Genomic DNA, 16,535 nt, shown 5'->3' on the forward strand with positions numbered 1-16,535 from the left:
TCAGTCAGTAAGAACCAAGAAAACTATACTCATCCTTTTCTTTTGGGTGCTATTATGGGCCCTCCACACTCGTGCGCGATTCGTAGCGCGAAGCAAACAACCAAAAAATGGAGTAGAGTTTTGTGCTTGATGGCGATGAAAACAAGATCATTGGATGAAAAGCGCTCTTCAATATGAAGTGTTTTAAAAATAACAAAACAAAGACTTGGCTTAAAAGACTCGCATCCAGGCCATAACTGTTAAAAAAAAAACTCGGGGGTGGTGGCCGAGTGAAATACGCGTAATTAACGTCAAAACCATTTCGATCGTTAATTTCGGGCATAGTTTGGTGGACTTGTATTATTAGAAATAAAATGTTGTTATAAACATAAGGTTTTATGTGCGTATAAATTATCTCGATAGTAAGAATTACATGGCTATGGCTTTAGGTTTCCGAAAGTTAAGACAGTCGTTGTTTATCAATACTTTACCCCGGCTTTTAGCAGGACTGTTGTTTATTTATGTTTATTGTGAATATATCATATATTATGTAGTTCAAATTCAGGTACTCGATTAATACTCTTGCGTTGGTTTACCTCATGTTATTTGCTAGTATCTTAGGTAAAGTTCTCCTTTTTCAGTGCGGCTTTCCTGCGTTAGACAAGATGTCCAATGTCCAGCCAGTATATGCCATGATCTTTGCTGATCCCCACCTGCTGGGTCGCAATGCGCACTGGTTGGACAAATGGCGACGGGAATGGCAGATGCATCGCGCATTTCAAACTGCTATGACCTTACATAGGCCAGAAATAGTGTTTGTTTTAGGTAGGCAAGCAACTTTATATTTTATTTTAGTTATGATTATTTTTGTAATTTTTGTTAATCTTCTTGTTTCATCAATTTTTTTATCACATTTTAGGTAGGTACTATGTCCATATTTTTTTTTCTATAAAATAGGAATATGAGTTAGACTGGACACTGTTACTTACCTATCCATTTAATTTCAGGTGATCTGTTTGATGAAGGTGATAAGTGTTCAGAAAAGGACTTCAATGAATATGTGCAAAGATTTCATGAATTATTTAAAGTACCTGATGGGACATCTTTGTATGCTGTTGCCGGAAACCACGACGTTGGGTTCCATTACAAGTATGTATCATCTTACTTGTGTTTGTTGTTAATAAGTAATTGTGTCTATTTTCTGACCAATTTAAAATGTAATTCTTTCAACAACAACTTTCTCTAACAATTCAACATTATTAACACTCAGTGCCAAGAAACCAATAGTCGGGTTCGTTTTGTATGGGAAATGGGGTGCTTGAAATAATCTAAAATAATTTTGTATCAAGCCGAAACGTCTGTGAACAATACTATTAAGCTTAGAACAAATTTAAAAATGGAAAAACTTACTGTCCTGGGATGGTGGTGTGGTAGTAGTGGGATGGTGTGGTGGATGAGGTCTTTTGATAGCACAGATGGCAGAGCACTGGGCTGACCCAGGTTGTGACTCACCCAGGACAGTAAAGTTTTCCACCTTTAATTTTATACCCAAATCGTCGATGTAGCTCGGAAGGCGGGCGAGCTAAAATGGGACTGGGCTGGTCACGTCTGCCGAATGCCGAGTGAGTTGTGGGGCAAAATCACGTCAGAGTGGGAGCCCGAAAACTCAAACCGGGGCTCTGGCAGACCCTGCTGGCGATGGTGGGATGATCTGGACTCCTTTTTAAAGGAGTGGCCAGACATAGCACTGGACAGAGATTTGTGGAGAAATTGGGGGGAGGCCTTTGCCCAGCAGTGGGACACGACAGGCTCCAAATAATAATAATAATATAATAATAATTTTATTCCAAGTTTTAAATAATGTATTGGCAGAATAACTCCACAACTCTCTGGGCGCTGGGAGCGGCGCATGCGCGCGCCGCCCGTGCGCTTGCTGAGCGTGCGCGGCGCGCACTTCGTATTGCTCAACTCCATGGCGCTGCAGGGCGACGGCTGCGAGCTGTGCGCGCGCGCCGACGCTGAGATACATAACATCGCAGGTAATAAGTAGGTACTAGGCAGCCTTCTCTAGCTGTACGTATATGAGTACATAGTTACATATTTGTATAGTATACTAGTTTATTGCTCGCGGTTCTACAGTTTCTCGTAACATGTTGTGGCGCGTTAATATTCGTATCCGTAAAGCTGGGTCCAGACGGTGCAGACTTGCGCTGCGCAGATTGTTGCACGGACAAAAGTATGTGCGACTCACATCGTCCACACGATACAAACATGTTAGTTGTTCCTTAAACCTCGTGGTGTGCGGACGTCTTCATATCCCTATTACTGTACTCTTTGGACTTAATTTTCCATACAGCTGGAAGGGACTTATATAGATCTATAAATTCAACTAAGAATTCTCTTGAATATTTTCTTAAATCGTTCATTTTTATAATAAAAACAAAGCAAACTGTGAATTAATTAACCAAAGTTGTCGTATGTTGACCCAAATAAGTCTGAACATGCGTCCACACAGTGCAGTAGTCGGCGCAAACACGCATGTCTGCGCTGACTTTTTGATGCCAGATACAAAAATGCACAGATGTCGTTACTTGAGACTTCACGTCCACACGTCCCATTTGCACCGACTTAAGTCTGTACAGACACGCTGCGCAGACTAAAGTCTGTGACGTGTGGACCCACCTTAATATGTGGCAGCTTTGCTAGGCGCCTTCTTTGCGCATATTCCTGGAATAATCTATTTAGCGTTACGTTTCTCATGATATCAAGATACAGCAGTAGGGGCGCTGAAAGCGGCTGCTCGCACTTCTGTTCTACGATTGCTGGTAATGCCTGGGGTCTCGTTCCACGCTTCGTTCTTACTTTGTTCGATTGGTAATTTGAACTATTTATAAGTATTTGCTCTCGTCTTCAGTCGGTACGATTTACTTGTTGAAAAGAATCGTGCCTGCACGTGTGCAGCACGGAATTATAGCCATGTGTGTCAGTTGCTTGTTACAGTTGTAACGCAGAGATATCTAGCACCTTGTAGGGCACAATTAGAATGGGTTTCTGTCAATCGTTGAACGGCCAGACGTGCCTATTTTGTCGTGGTGTCACCTTCCGGTTTTTACCTAGAACATAGGAGTTTACGTTTACGCATGGACTCCTAGTATGATTCTACAAGCAATGTTTTGCAGTGCCCATTCGTGCATGACTTGTTTTTCAAGGCAGCACTGGTTACCGATGGTATGTACACAACACGCCTCAGTGTTCAGATATATTTGAGCACCTCGGCCGCTTCGGTATATCTGATGGCGACTGTACTGAAAATAACAATTGCCATTCAAGTCGCGGACTTCTAAAGATTGGGCTGGGTAAAAAAAAAATACTAGGATTAAGGATGAACTATATTTTATATGGGATGTGTAGCTTTCTAAAGCAAATCTTTGGTGCTTACAGATATCCTCAAGTGCAGCAGTGGGTCAAAATTATGCAAAGGGAAGAAGAAACTAGAAAAGTACAGCAAACCTATATTAATTCAGGTACCTATATGTTATTACTAAACAGTCTAAACACATATTTTATACTTCAAACTTTATTCTGGCTGCGCTTTTCTTGATAAAATATCTATTAAATAAGTGTAGGTACCTACTTAATAACACGTCGCTTAAATATGCTGAGAATTAATTATAGTGTCGATGTCGTTAGAACGAAGCATAACGTAGGCACACCGCTATACTTATTTCAACACTTTTGTGTTCAAATTTAAATATAAAAACCTAACGCATAGGTATTTTTTTATTGTAGGCTGGGCCCCCAATGAGGCCAATGCGCCCCTAAAGGTTAAACCCAGCTTATGTTTTCAGCATTTTCCCCTATACAGAGCATCCGACAGCCAATGCACGGAGCCCGACGCTGCTCCCTTACCAGAGAGGGACAGCCTGTTCGTTGAACGAAGGGATTGCCTGTCGAAGGAATCCACGGAGTATCTAGTGGAGAGTCTGCACCCGCGGCTCGCGTTCGGTGCTCATACGCATCATAGTTGCGCGCTTCGGCACAGCTTCGTGCCTACGCCGGACCACAAGATTGAGTTTGTGGAATATACTGTTCCCTCGTTCTCGTGGCGGAATAGATTGGATCCTAAATATTATTTGGTAAGTTTTATGGAATAGACTTGTCTTCACATTTTTTTTAAAGAGTCTGCACCCACGGCACGCGCTTGGTGCGCATACGCAAAATATGCTATGGGCAGAGCGTAAGCTCTGAGACATAAAATTACTTGGTAAGTAGAAGTAGGTACCTATGCAATAGCATAAGTAGGTAATGGTTATGTGGTCTGGTCATTCAGATATTCTTCTAAATAGTCCACAGACTCCGTTCTATGAACTATGTGCTCTGCCCATTGTGGTACCTAATTCTAATAGTAGTCGGATGGTCACTGTAGGTCACCTTGGTTCTGCTATGAATCCAATACCCAATTTCTGATATGAAGCCTTCTTATGACGCCATTTGTTTATAATATCAATAAAAACACATTTATCTAGAACTTCATGAGATTTTACGAGTTACGTGACTTAACGCCTTCTCATCGTTATCAATCAGTTGTACCTCAGTTATCGTAATTTAGTAATGAAATGACTGGCAATATAACTTTAAATTGAATTGCTTTTCACATGTGAATCGCTCCTTTCATAACGTTGCATAATACAAGGAAATTATTCTAATTCATCAAAATCATTTTCGCGATTTCTGGGGTCTTCACTGGACCTTCACGATTCACATAAGTAGGTGCATGACAGATACTCGTAACCTATGTATTCATATACCTACCTGTTTAATTGATGATAATGTGAATCGACTTAATTTACATAAAGAGCATATGATCTCATCTCAGCGCACATGGATCTCATCAATTCAACTGCATTTCAAATGTATCGTATAACGACTACCTAATTATAAAATCACCAGTCGTTTTGAACTGGGACAGTAATTATTTGACATCAAATGCTTTTTTGGATGACGTAACTACATTGATTAGCATTAATATAAAGTTAATGAAAATGAGATTCATATATCAAACATCTAGCGTCCGTCTAATACCTACTCTAATTTGGACATCAAGTATGGCGCTCCCATGTATTGTAACTGGTCGAAGTTGAATGTAAGAACTTAGCTTCGCTCGCTCAATATATAAGGATTATAAGGGTGTTAAGATTTGTTTTATAATGCAGGCACGGACCTAGAGAATAAACCGGATCGAGTACATTGACCAAAAAGTGTGTCCACATGAGACGTCAAGGTGGGCCCTTGCATCTCTTTCTAATTAGGGTTCATAAGTCATATGTATGTGGGATATTAGGATTACATGGAATATATAGTTTGGCCAGGATCTTTTCTTATTCGTGTATAGTTATAGAGGATCATACTGTATTTTCGCTGTATTAGTATTATGGCCTCAAAAGGGATGGATATAGGTTTTTTTCTCTTCTGTAAAACGCTTCACGCAACCTTAGGTACTCAATTTTGTTGTTCTAAATATAGATAGATAGGCGTACCGGACCACGAACATGGTCGATCGTCAGGAAGGTGGTCCGCCGTAATGTCTGTCAAGAACACAGGTATGAGTGAGAGGTATAGATATTCTGACAGGAGCAGTGGCTCTACCGCGAACGAACGTTCCATGAACCATGTGCCTTTCCCAGTAAACTTTCCAAAGATAGTACTCGTAAATTCCCAGTAACGTTTCTGGTATCGTCCCAAAAGTCCGTAAATTACGATAAACTTCTATTTTTCTTTTATTATCAATTTGTTTTTTTATTTATTATAACAATGTATAAATGTATCTGTAATGTTTAAGGACTTTGGATTTCAATTTTGGCAATTATTTATTCTGTAATAGCTCTCATTTCACCAATTTAACCATGCCGTAATAAATACGTATAAATGTACTTTTAAGTAAGTACGTAATAAGAATTCTGTGAGACCGATCCACAACGTGCCGACATCATAGTCACCCTAATGAGTTTGGAAATGTTGTCTTGTATTTTTATCGTAAAATGTAATAATTGTGGCTTCCTTGTGAAACGATATTCCCCAATTAGCAATTACTTCACTCCCACAACCTGTAACACAACATTTCTTCACCATTTTTAAGAAATTTTACATTCACGTGTTTTGAAAACATGTCATCAGGTTAGGGATACCAATTAATATTCAAAGTTACTACAATGTCTACCATATTAAAAGTAATGTTTTTTTTTCGTTGTGCACATGCTTGGTTAAACCAGTTAATAATATTGACATCATAATTATTTACAAATGGCTTAAAATATATCAGAACCGTACTCTGAATATAGCACTTAAATAGGTAATATAAGAAGATATTTAATTTCAGTTGTATATTGATAGAAATACTTCAAATACTACCACAATGGTATCTTTTTAACATTGGCAACATGTGCGAGTGAGACACCGTGGCCCATCTTTGCTATCTCAAGTGGACCGTTTTCTCTAGTCTGGTAAGAACACCTTCCTAGCTAGGTGATAAGGTTCAATTTAGTATGGCAAATAAGTGACAGTTCTCTCCACCATATATAAAGTCTATTTTTTATTCGGTAGACTAAAATGACATTTCATAGTATGAACATCATGTGTCATTTCATACTATGAAATGTCATTTTAGTCTACCGAATAAAAAAATAGACTTTAACTTCATGAATGCAGGTGACCATCAACCCCGAGGAGGCTCGGGTGTCCAAGTGCGAGTTGCCGCGCGAATGGACACTTCAGGTCACCGCGGTAACACTCCTCGCTGCGCTCCTACTGTACCTGAGATACTACAATACCAGGCGAAGAGACTTCAACTATAAGCATTTGTAAGTTTCATTTAAAGAAATGATTAAGTTTAATACCTATCTAGGTTTCTTTACGTATTTGGTTCTTCATTTCCGATTACTGATAATTTAGTAGTAGTAAACTCTTTATTGTACAAAAAGACATATTAACTAGTAGTTCGCCTCGAACTGAGAACTCGCGGTTCGCCAAAAAGTTAGATCAATTGAATCTAGTAAGCAAAGGATCGAAAACCGCTTGCGATTTATTGCAAGGTCTGTGGAGCCCTTAACTGATAGATTTAAGTCACCATAAATTTTAAAGTTCAAAGTTTTTATTGTATATAAGAATCAGGTTTAAAACAGTATCTGTGGTAGGTAAGGTATCTTTCTTGTCAAACGTCAAATGCCTACCCATATGATGATATTTATTTTATTTTGTTTTTATTATAAATCTAGCCAATTATTTGAATATCGTAAATTAAAAAATCTATTCTAAATCTATTTTAAATGTGTAAACCGAGCACTTTCATTTGATACCAAGATCGACCATGTTTCTTGCAAATAAGTTGACCAGAATAGCAAGACCTCCCACAAATAGCTTTTTGGCCTTCTAGGCCCTTCTAGCTCCATAACGCTTTGATCGAGCCTGCTCATAATTCAATGATTAAAATATAATGCCTTCATCTACACGTTTGCCGAATTTCATTTAAATTAGACCAAATTTGCTTAAGTTATTGTGTATCAAACTATCCTCTGATAGTTCAGCTTAAAAACATCGAAATGCCGGGACGTGCCCCTAGCCAGCCGTGTGTCCCAAGTTGAATGTAAGAACTTCACTTCGCTCGCTCGTTCGAAAATGAATGTAAGAACTTCACTTCGCTTCGCTCGCTCGTTCGAAAATAACATACAAGTAGTGAGAAGTACAAAGGCTTCAAAGGGTAATTTCGCAGGGTCACCTATTTTGTAGCCTAAATGTAAGATGTCATTTAAGTAGGAAACCATTCAATGATTGGCACTAACCTGTTATGTCATTCGCTACTATTTGTGTAGGCAATAATACACCACTGCTGTATATTAATACACAATTGCTGCCTAACTGTTGTAACTGGCAATCATTGGTGGGTGGGATTTTAGCCCACCACCATGAAATTATATTGCGAATCCGGTATTATGTAAATTAGATCTGAAGGTTTGTGTCATGCTTGGACGTTTAGATGATTGAACATTTGTACGTTTGTTGCTAAAGTCTTCAGGGAGTGAAAAGTTGGTTGAAAGATAATAAATAAATAATATTATAGGACATTATTACACAAATTATCTGCTACGAAAATACTAAATAGTAAGGGAAGAGGGATGGCGGACTACGCAAACTAAGTCAGGTGGAGGAGCTAGTTTAATAGTATTTCGTCATCTCTGTGTGACGTTACTGACGTTCGCAACAATAGATACCTATACCTATATCAAATAACTGCCGCCAAGTCGATATTTAAGCACCGAGAGAAAAACATGACCTTGTATGTTGTATATCTTTTACGTAGAAGCCGGTTTGGGTGTGAGAAAACGGGTTTTTAGGGTTCCGACAGACAGCTAGGCATAGCATAAACAAACCTAAGACATAAATACAGGATCATGTTGATCAGCGTGTGTTCCCTGCATGTAATACGCATGATCGACAGATAAATTATTAGATTAAAGGGTAGGAAACAAGTTGATCTAATCCCTCTTTTATGCTTTATGGAATCAGGTAAAATTAAGTTGTATGTATGTCCGGCTTAGGGGTAAAGAGCTATAAAGATAAGCTAATTAGTTATTTATTGTCAAAAGAGCGCAAGTGATTTCTTACATCACAAACAGCTAACGTAATAGTTTAACTAAGGTTCAATGTAAAATTACATCACTAAAATTGCAAATGCAATAAAAACATTGGATGTGGTGTGGTAGTGTTGCAACAATCGGTAATTTCTGTATTCCGTTGGAACTGCTGTGATAATTAATATTATGTTGTGTTACTTGACTCACTTATTGTAGTTTTGACAACCATATGCAGGTGTGAAGACATATTTTGTTTAAAAAAACTGGCCAAGTACGAGTCGGACTTATCTTTTTAGATTTTTTTTCTGTAGGTAAGACTTGTAGAGTAAGACGATATTACTTGCCAAATTTCATAGTTCTAGGTCAACAGGTTAAGCTTGAATAAAGACTGAAATGTTTAGGTCTATTCGATTCTCTGTATTGCGACTTATCACAAAAATGCTACTGTAATAAGTTTCATTGCTTTTTACTCTAATGCCGCCGTAAAGCCGTGGGGCGCGTAGCCAACGTGCCAATCGTTAACGCTCCGTAGCGTATCGTAGTCATCTCTCGCTATCACTCTTCCACACTAGTGCGACAGTGACAGTTTTGTTTCATTCGCTGCGGAGCGTTATCGACTGCACGTTGGCTACGCACCCTGTACAGAACACAGAGCCCGTGTCACACTTGACCGTATAAATTGTTTTTTGTTTTCTGAAAACCGATAAGGAATCCGACTTAGCAACTGAGATAGTTGATAAGTACATTTTCAAACATAAGTAGGTACCTACATGTTTTTCTGACCTATCGTATGTTATTGTGGTGAGATCATGGTACAGTTGACGAAATATATTGATGATGAATTGGTAATGATGATTTTGATTTCTGATTACATAGATACGAATATAGTCCAGGGTCAATATTTTTAAATTAGGTATATCAATAAAAACCTAGAATCGTGTACATCACGAATTAATTTTGAAACAATGTCAAGTAATGCATAAGAATTATAAAAAAGATCCCATATACTAAATCTAAAATTATAGTTTTCCCCTAATTTTCATTTTACTATTGACTGCTTGTTTAAGTAGATTCAAAAAGTCTATGACAATCTTCATCACTGCTTTTTAATTTTTATTGCACACAACTGTAGGTACTTTACACCAGATTTTCTAAAAGTCAGAGAAAGTTAAAGTTGCCCATTCAAGTTTAAATCTAACGGTCGACATCGTCTGACTGATATTTGCATAGCAACGTCTTTGCGGCACATAATAATATTATGTGTTTATGTTATGCCTTAGTCGTAGATAAGGGATGAACTTGCAATATAGGTTCTAGAATCAGTGCCAAGCCAACACGTATAGGGATGTTGACAAAATATTGGAGTGAATATGCGCATTAGAATGTTGACGCATGTTGACGTACTCGTAATGTAATTTTACTCTATTTTTATGAAGATAAAATGTCTACATACCTATATGGGACCAATTGCGTTAAATCAACACAAAAGTAATAAACCGGCCAAGTACGAGTCGGACTCGCGTTCCAAGGGTTCCGTACATTAAGTCCGACTCACGCTTGACTGCACATTTCTAATAGGTTTTCCTGTCATCTATAGGTAAAGAACTATTTTGTGTATTTTTTCAAAATTTTAGACCCAGTAGTTTCGGAGATAAGGGGGGAGGAATGGTCATTTTTTGCCTATTTTCTTGAATAACTGCTAAACTATTAATTCTAAAATTATAAAAAAAAAATTTGAGATCCTTACACTGAGCTCTTTCATTTGATATGTAACACGATTGTACGTGTAGAGGTACCATTTTTTTTCTAGCACGATCACGGAGCAAAGCCTCGAACGGACAGATAGACTAGGTAATATGGCGAAATTATAAGGGTTCCTAGTTGACTACGGAACCCTAAAATGAGAGAACAAGCATAATACTAAATTAAGGTGTGAAGACACAGTCGGCTATTGAGAGTAGTCGGAAAAACAGCTGTTTGAATTATATTTCATTTTATTTTTCATTGTCACATTTTTTTTGTTTATTTAGTATCAATTTATAAGAAGACATGTTATACAATTGAACACGTGTCATCGTCTTTATTAAAAGATAATCTCGCTTGGTTACAGGTCGGGGAAGAAAGTGTAGCAGAAAAACAAGGTAATCTTTTATTAGTTATCTTTATTTTAGTATTTAAACATAAAACAATAAACATTTAAGTCGGTTTTTTTTTGTTGGTTTTGATTAAGATGACCCAACGTACCTCATGAGATTTAATTATAAAATGGGAAGTAAAGAAACGACTGGTAACTTTTACTGATATTTCGTAAAGTGATATCAAGAATTACAAAGAGTAAACTGATGTATGCAAGCGAGTATTTGACGACACTTTCGCTACTGACTGTGGAAATATTTTTTTTCGATGGACTATACGTATGTAATGTGAGGAGTTCTTCAAAATGGAGTGTTCAGATTTTTTTAAAGTTTGGAACGCGCATTAACACTCCTGGAGATGCATGCGTCGTTAGGCTATAGTGACCACTTACCACCAAGCGAGATGTTTGTCACCGAAATTTCATAAAAATCCATTTTCCGCTCATCAAAATAAAAATTGCATTTCTGTTGCGTTGTTTTAGTGATATAATTAATAAAAAAATAAATCCAAAATGAAGATATAAATAATAATAAAATGCTTTATTGCGGTATACTACATGAAAAAAGATAAAAAAATAAGAAAAGATAATTATTTTATTTAAGTAGATAAATTTGAGCCGGTTTATCGTAGGTTGATTTGAAGGCACAAGCATAACGAACTTTGGAAACGAGTTATCGTTGCGACCATGAACTGTCATTACTTAGTTACCTAATATCGCGTACCTACAGGCGCGGTCACTTACATCTGAGATCAGCCATCTAAAACGTCTGCTGAGTTTTCAGCATAATTTTCTTTCTTCTGTGGCTTTTTAGTGGCCTAACCTTGGTTGGTCTCTAAGAAGCTTTTGATCCTGGACCGATATGGAATCGATTGACATAAAAAAATTTAGACAATATTGACGATTTAGTCTCTGACTGTTATGTTATGTTTAGGCTATTAAACTACACAAACCAGAAAGTGAAACCTCCTCACTATAATTTACTAGGTACTTATTAGAATTTACCCGATCGGTCATCTGAAAAACATTTCGGATAAACGTAATGTACCTACTTAATATTGCTAGGAAAGTATAGATACATAATATGTACAAGATGGGCTTGTTGAACTCCTATTCTTATTACAATGTAATAAAGTCTATAATAGCCATTTTAGTTGTTTTATAATTTATATCTGGTTAGGTGGCCTGACATAACGGCACTCATTTGTGTTGTGAATTTTATTATCTTGTTTAACGCCGTAAAGAGTTCAATTTGCCGAACTTCTTTGTTTGATTATAAATAATAATTAAGCCTCATATCATATCGCTTGCCCGCTTCCTTAATTTTTAGGGCCCCGTAGTTATTACTAAAATGTTGTCAAAAAAAGAGTGTAGAACTGCTTAAATCCATTTGTATACTTACTTGCCTTATTTATAAATTACATTAATAAGTTTTTCCTCAAGTACTTTTGAGATAGGTATTGCGAGCGACCAAGATGGCAGCTGGCAGCTGTGTAAGAGACTTATAAAGGACTTCAAAATAGACGTAAGTGCTGCGAAAATACTCCCTTTTGCTTGTTTTGTTCATTGTTTATAGTATCTAGTAGTATCTACAAAAAAAAACTCTTTTTAAATCCGCCTATTATGACGAAGGGGTAACTAGAGAATTACGGAACCCTACTGAGTATAGCCTGACATACTATTAGCGGCGGGTTGTTTCTTTAAGGAGTTGTGAAATGGACAACACGAAAAGACTAGTGGAGCCAACGAGACAATCTTTTCACGACTTAAATATTAAACCCTTTTGTCCTCATTGCTTCCAAGCAAACGAATTCTTGGATAGTTCACTCACACAAGTAGTAGGCACATACGTAGGGACAATTCTGGAAAATTCAAAGTGGTTGGGCATACAAAGAACAATAAGCGTAGCGTAACGATCATAATATAAATTCATGTACATTAGTTTAGCATAATTTATAATCTAATTTCATATTATGAGAATAAATATCTAAATCTAAATCTAGCAATCTTTAGATGGACTGACTGACATAAACTTGAGATTTGCATACTTGGAAGGTAAAATAACCAGTGATTGTGAAAGATCCTCAATCCTGTGCGAATGAAAAGAGGCAGAGAGAAAGTTAACCGATACCTACTCGGATTAATATTTTTCCTGATACGGTTGACTGTACCACTTACAATTAGTACCATAGGTACCTAAGTAATAGGTGTGATCAAATTAAAAAAAAAAAGTTTGCAACAAAGTTTGAACTTATCCTCTAGACCTTTACGGGATGACCTACTTCCTAGCTTCCTACCTACTGATTTCATGTCAGTAGTAATTAATATACATAATTATAATTGAATTTATTAAGGTCCCGATAGAGGTGTGTTTCGAATTTTAGGAACATATTTTAAGAAACAATCAGACTCCTTAAAAATGCAACTATAACTATCAGGCTTGTCATGAAGGAATAAAACGGTATTATTCAATATAATAAAGTTTATTATAATAATTAAAAGTTAAAACTAATAGGAACTTGAAACAGAAGGCTTGAAATAAAATAAGAAATAATACTGAATACAAATTAAAGGGGATGCTACTGAACTAATTTAAAGTAAATAAATGCAATCACTTAAACTCAATACTTAAAAAATATCTTACGGACAATCACATACAGGCAGACAAGCAGGCAGAATATGTCTCTGAGGGCCTCTATCCTCAGTCACTCTTATCATGTTATTTAATAAGCTGTCTGTATAGCGAAAGGTTAATATTATAATAATTAACAGCTATTTTGTTGCAAGGCGATAAGTAAATAGCCTTAGGGCTCATTTAGCCGGCGCGCGAACTCGCATAGATTTTAGTTATATTGCGGACTATTGAGGTTACAATTCAGCCGACCGATCAAATAACGCAATGTAATGAAACTCGCATGCGGGTTGTCGCACCGTCTAAATAAGCCTTTAGTGTATTATATAAATTGTTTAACCTTAACATTTTTATTTACGTCCTACATTCAACCGTACTTTGAACTAGATAATTCACAAATGTCTGGCGGTAAATTCTAACGCCTCCTTTATAGGGGTTTTTTATACGAGATGCGAAGCGGATGTAAAGATATTTCCCGCTCTATCCCGCTTCTCTCCCGTTTGAAAAAGGAGATCTGCGTTTGATGTTGGTCGAGGCAGTTGTGATGTCAAACGGCTGACGTAGATCCGACGCATGTTTAGTCCGGTATGTCGCTGAGCCGGATGCCTCCGGGGCGGCGGTACATGCGCTCGCTCATCGGCAGCTCGCCGACGAGGAACCGGTCGAGCGCCTTGGCGGCCATGCGCGAGTGCCCGGAGCTGCGGAACGCCGTGCTGGCGTCCTGGCCCGCGTACTCCAGCATTATGTCGCCACCACCGGGATGCTGTAACAAAGAGAAAACAGTTATGAATACATATCCCCTATAGATAACAGAACCTTTTAAGGCAAATTGGGGGTTGAAGCTGGAAGATAATAATCGTTTCCAGAAGAATATTCTGCGTCTAGTTTGCTGAACAAGCTCTGATTCCAAAGCAGTAGTACGAATTGAAATAGGGCTCAAGAGTGACATCCATGGATGATTTGATTGGTTTAAATTTTTAAGATTGCAAAGTTAGCTGAAGTTGAAACTCACCTCATCAATGAAGGTAGTGATGTCGTAGACGCGGTCGTAGATGACGACCCAGCAATCGCGCGGGGTGTCGTGCTGGCTGACCTCCGCGAGGGTGATGACGCGGTCTTTCGGCTCGTCCCGGGGCTCCTGCCAGGGCTCGGGCTCGGCCTTCACCCAGGGGTTCACCAGACGCAGCGCGGCCATGGTGAGCGCCATTAGATCCAGATCTTTGTTCTGCGGCACGGCCAGCGGAGCTGACGAAAGGCTCATTTCAGGAGCAGTTTGCACCGTTGCCATCTTGATTCTCGTTCTTTAAACTTTCAAAAGAAACTTCTTTAAATTTCTGCGTGAGTCTTCAAAGCTTTCAAGCGTTAATGTCTTCAGGCGGACTAGATGCGAATGAACACCGGTGTCTCGCTTGTCTGTAAAAGAATTAAGAAACCTTATAAGTACAATTTTCACTTCATGTTAGGGTTGTCGGCTATTTGTAATGTAGAAGAGTTAGAATTCTTTACAAGTATGTTACCTATGCAAATAAAGGTTTTTTTTAATTGCTGATAAACTTTACTGTTAAAATGTAATTTTTGTTTGGCAATGTACGATGTTTAGTATGGGAAATATGGATGAATGGATGGAGATGTAGGTATATCCTATTGGCAGCCCTATTCAATGCAACAGAGCGTGAATAGTTACGTTTTACTGGATACAGTTACTTGTATAGAATTACACGGCTAATGCCCGGACATGGAATTCGCAACACTATTCTTGGAGATCATTAAATTATAATTTGAGGAAGATTTTCTTTAAAAATGGCAAAAGAGCTTCTTATCGGAAACAATGCCCACTGTTTGACATTATCAATAGTGACGCAAATGAAACTTCACGATAATTGGGTGACATGGGGTTGACCTTTCGTTATCGATAGGTAGTCAAGTTTGGTACTTTTTGCACATAAAAAAATCATGGATTGTACTATTGTACTGTATTTAATGAACATTATTTTTCTTTCAGAAAAAATGGAATACTTTGTACAATAATGTAGTGTAGGTAGTAAAAAGCCTTTGAAATCTAGGATAATTCAGTGTTAGTAACTAATCAGTAATATTTATATCTAATGTTTACTGAAAATCAATACCCTGACCTAGTCTCAGCACCCTTATCTAATGATATTATAATAACCTGTTTATGTAAACACAATATTTACCTTCTTATCAATGCACTTGCGATCCGTTTGCTATCTCTGTTGCTGCTCGAAACGCGGAGAATGGCAGTCGCACCAATTGTCACTTTTCCACCACTGTTCGTAATCAGGTTGTTTATTTACACAAAATTCAGGATGATGCATGAGAGCGTAGATCATTGCCACCAATTAATATAGACGTGTCATTTATCAGTAGCGATCAGTGAATGAGCGTGAGCGGGCGGTGCGCAGCTTATATAGGTAGCGGCGGCAGAGACGCACGCGCCGCGATCTGATGTAATAAATCCGTTATCTTGCCGCGTGCCCGCCCGCTCTAGCGCCGCCCGCCGCCGCCGCGCCGGCCGAATACTATCAGCTTCATCCCCTGTAATGCTGATTATTCAACTGTAATGCATTTATTATGAAATATATAGAAGGTAGGTAGTAGTATATGGAAGGAAGGTAGGTATGTCATATAATTATTTTTACTAATACCTAGATTACGGTGACTTCGGTGGCTGTGTACGGTGGCTTCAGGCAATCATAAAACTAACTGAAGGCAGAGTAGCTCTTGTGGATATTTAGTTAGATAGCGTTTAGTATTAATATTGTAGATGTAGACCAATGTCTTGTGAATCGCATTATAGCGAGCTGAGATTACAGTAGGTATTAGGTACCTATAGTCGGCAACAGAAGTAGAAAGACCTTCATGTTTAGAAATAGTACATCGGATGTTAATGGTGCTTCAATATCAGAGAAACAATCGGCTACGTGTCTGTACGGAAATATACATTTTATATGAATACTAATATCTGCGTTTGTTAAAGGAATAAATCAAGTGAATAAATCATTCATTCATTCATTCATATCTTTACAGCAGCTCCAGAAATTCGGTTTTTGATAGGCATGTATAGGCGTAGTGTTATTATTGTACACGACCATAGAGAAATATAGTAAGACAAGAGTGCTCACTTCATACATCAGTTCAGACT

At 37.9% G+C, this 16,535-nt stretch overlaps 2 protein-coding genes across 2 annotated transcripts; one reads left to right on the forward strand and one right to left on the reverse strand.

Moving 5' to 3' along the window:
• Positions 1-295: 295 nt before the first annotated feature.
• On the forward strand, positions 296-10,806 carry LOC134648443 (metallophosphoesterase 1 homolog). Its single transcript, XM_063502963.1, has 8 exons — positions 296-544; positions 621-804; positions 987-1,128; positions 1,852-2,018; positions 3,421-3,503; positions 3,828-4,115; positions 6,685-6,836; positions 10,717-10,806. The coding sequence occupies exons 1-8, from the start codon at positions 413-415 to the stop codon at positions 10,733-10,735; spliced, it is 1,167 nt and encodes a 388-aa protein (XP_063359033.1). The 5' UTR covers positions 296-412; the 3' UTR covers positions 10,736-10,806.
• Positions 10,807-13,920: 3,114 nt separating this feature from the next.
• On the reverse strand, positions 13,921-15,890 carry LOC134648444 (uncharacterized). Its single transcript, XM_063502965.1, has 3 exons — positions 15,568-15,890; positions 14,385-14,785; positions 13,921-14,135 (listed from the first exon to the last, which is right to left on the reverse strand). The coding sequence occupies exons 2-3, from the start codon at positions 14,658-14,660 to the stop codon at positions 13,950-13,952; spliced, it is 462 nt and encodes a 153-aa protein (XP_063359035.1). The 5' UTR covers positions 14,661-14,785; positions 15,568-15,890; the 3' UTR covers positions 13,921-13,949.
• Positions 15,891-16,535: the final 645 nt, after the last annotated feature.

Source organism: Cydia amplana, chromosome 5, assembly GCF_948474715.1.
Source record: "Cydia amplana chromosome 5, ilCydAmpl1.1, whole genome shotgun sequence".
Classification (NCBI taxonomy): Eukaryota; Metazoa; Arthropoda; class Insecta; order Lepidoptera; family Tortricidae; genus Cydia; species Cydia amplana.

Excerpts from the sequence above, each read along its gene's own strand:
- LOC134648443 (XM_063502963.1), top strand. The coding sequence starts at position 413 with ATGGCTATGGCTTTAGGTTTCCGAAAGTTAAGACAGTCGTTGTTTATC. Across the intron at positions 805-986 it reads AGAAATAGTGTTTGTTTTAG|GTGATCTGTTTGATGAAGGT; the intron begins GTAGGCAAGCAA and ends ATTTAATTTCAG. Across the intron at positions 2,019-3,420 it reads TGAGATACATAACATCGCAG|ATATCCTCAAGTGCAGCAGT; the intron begins GTAATAAGTAGG and ends TGGTGCTTACAG.
- LOC134648444 (XM_063502965.1), bottom strand. The coding sequence starts at position 14,660 with ATGGCAACGGTGCAAACTGCTCCTGAAATGAGCCTTTCGTCAGCTCCG. Across the intron at positions 14,136-14,384 it reads TCACTACCTTCATTGATGAG|CATCCCGGTGGTGGCGACAT; the intron begins GTGAGTTTCAAC and ends TCTTTGTTACAG.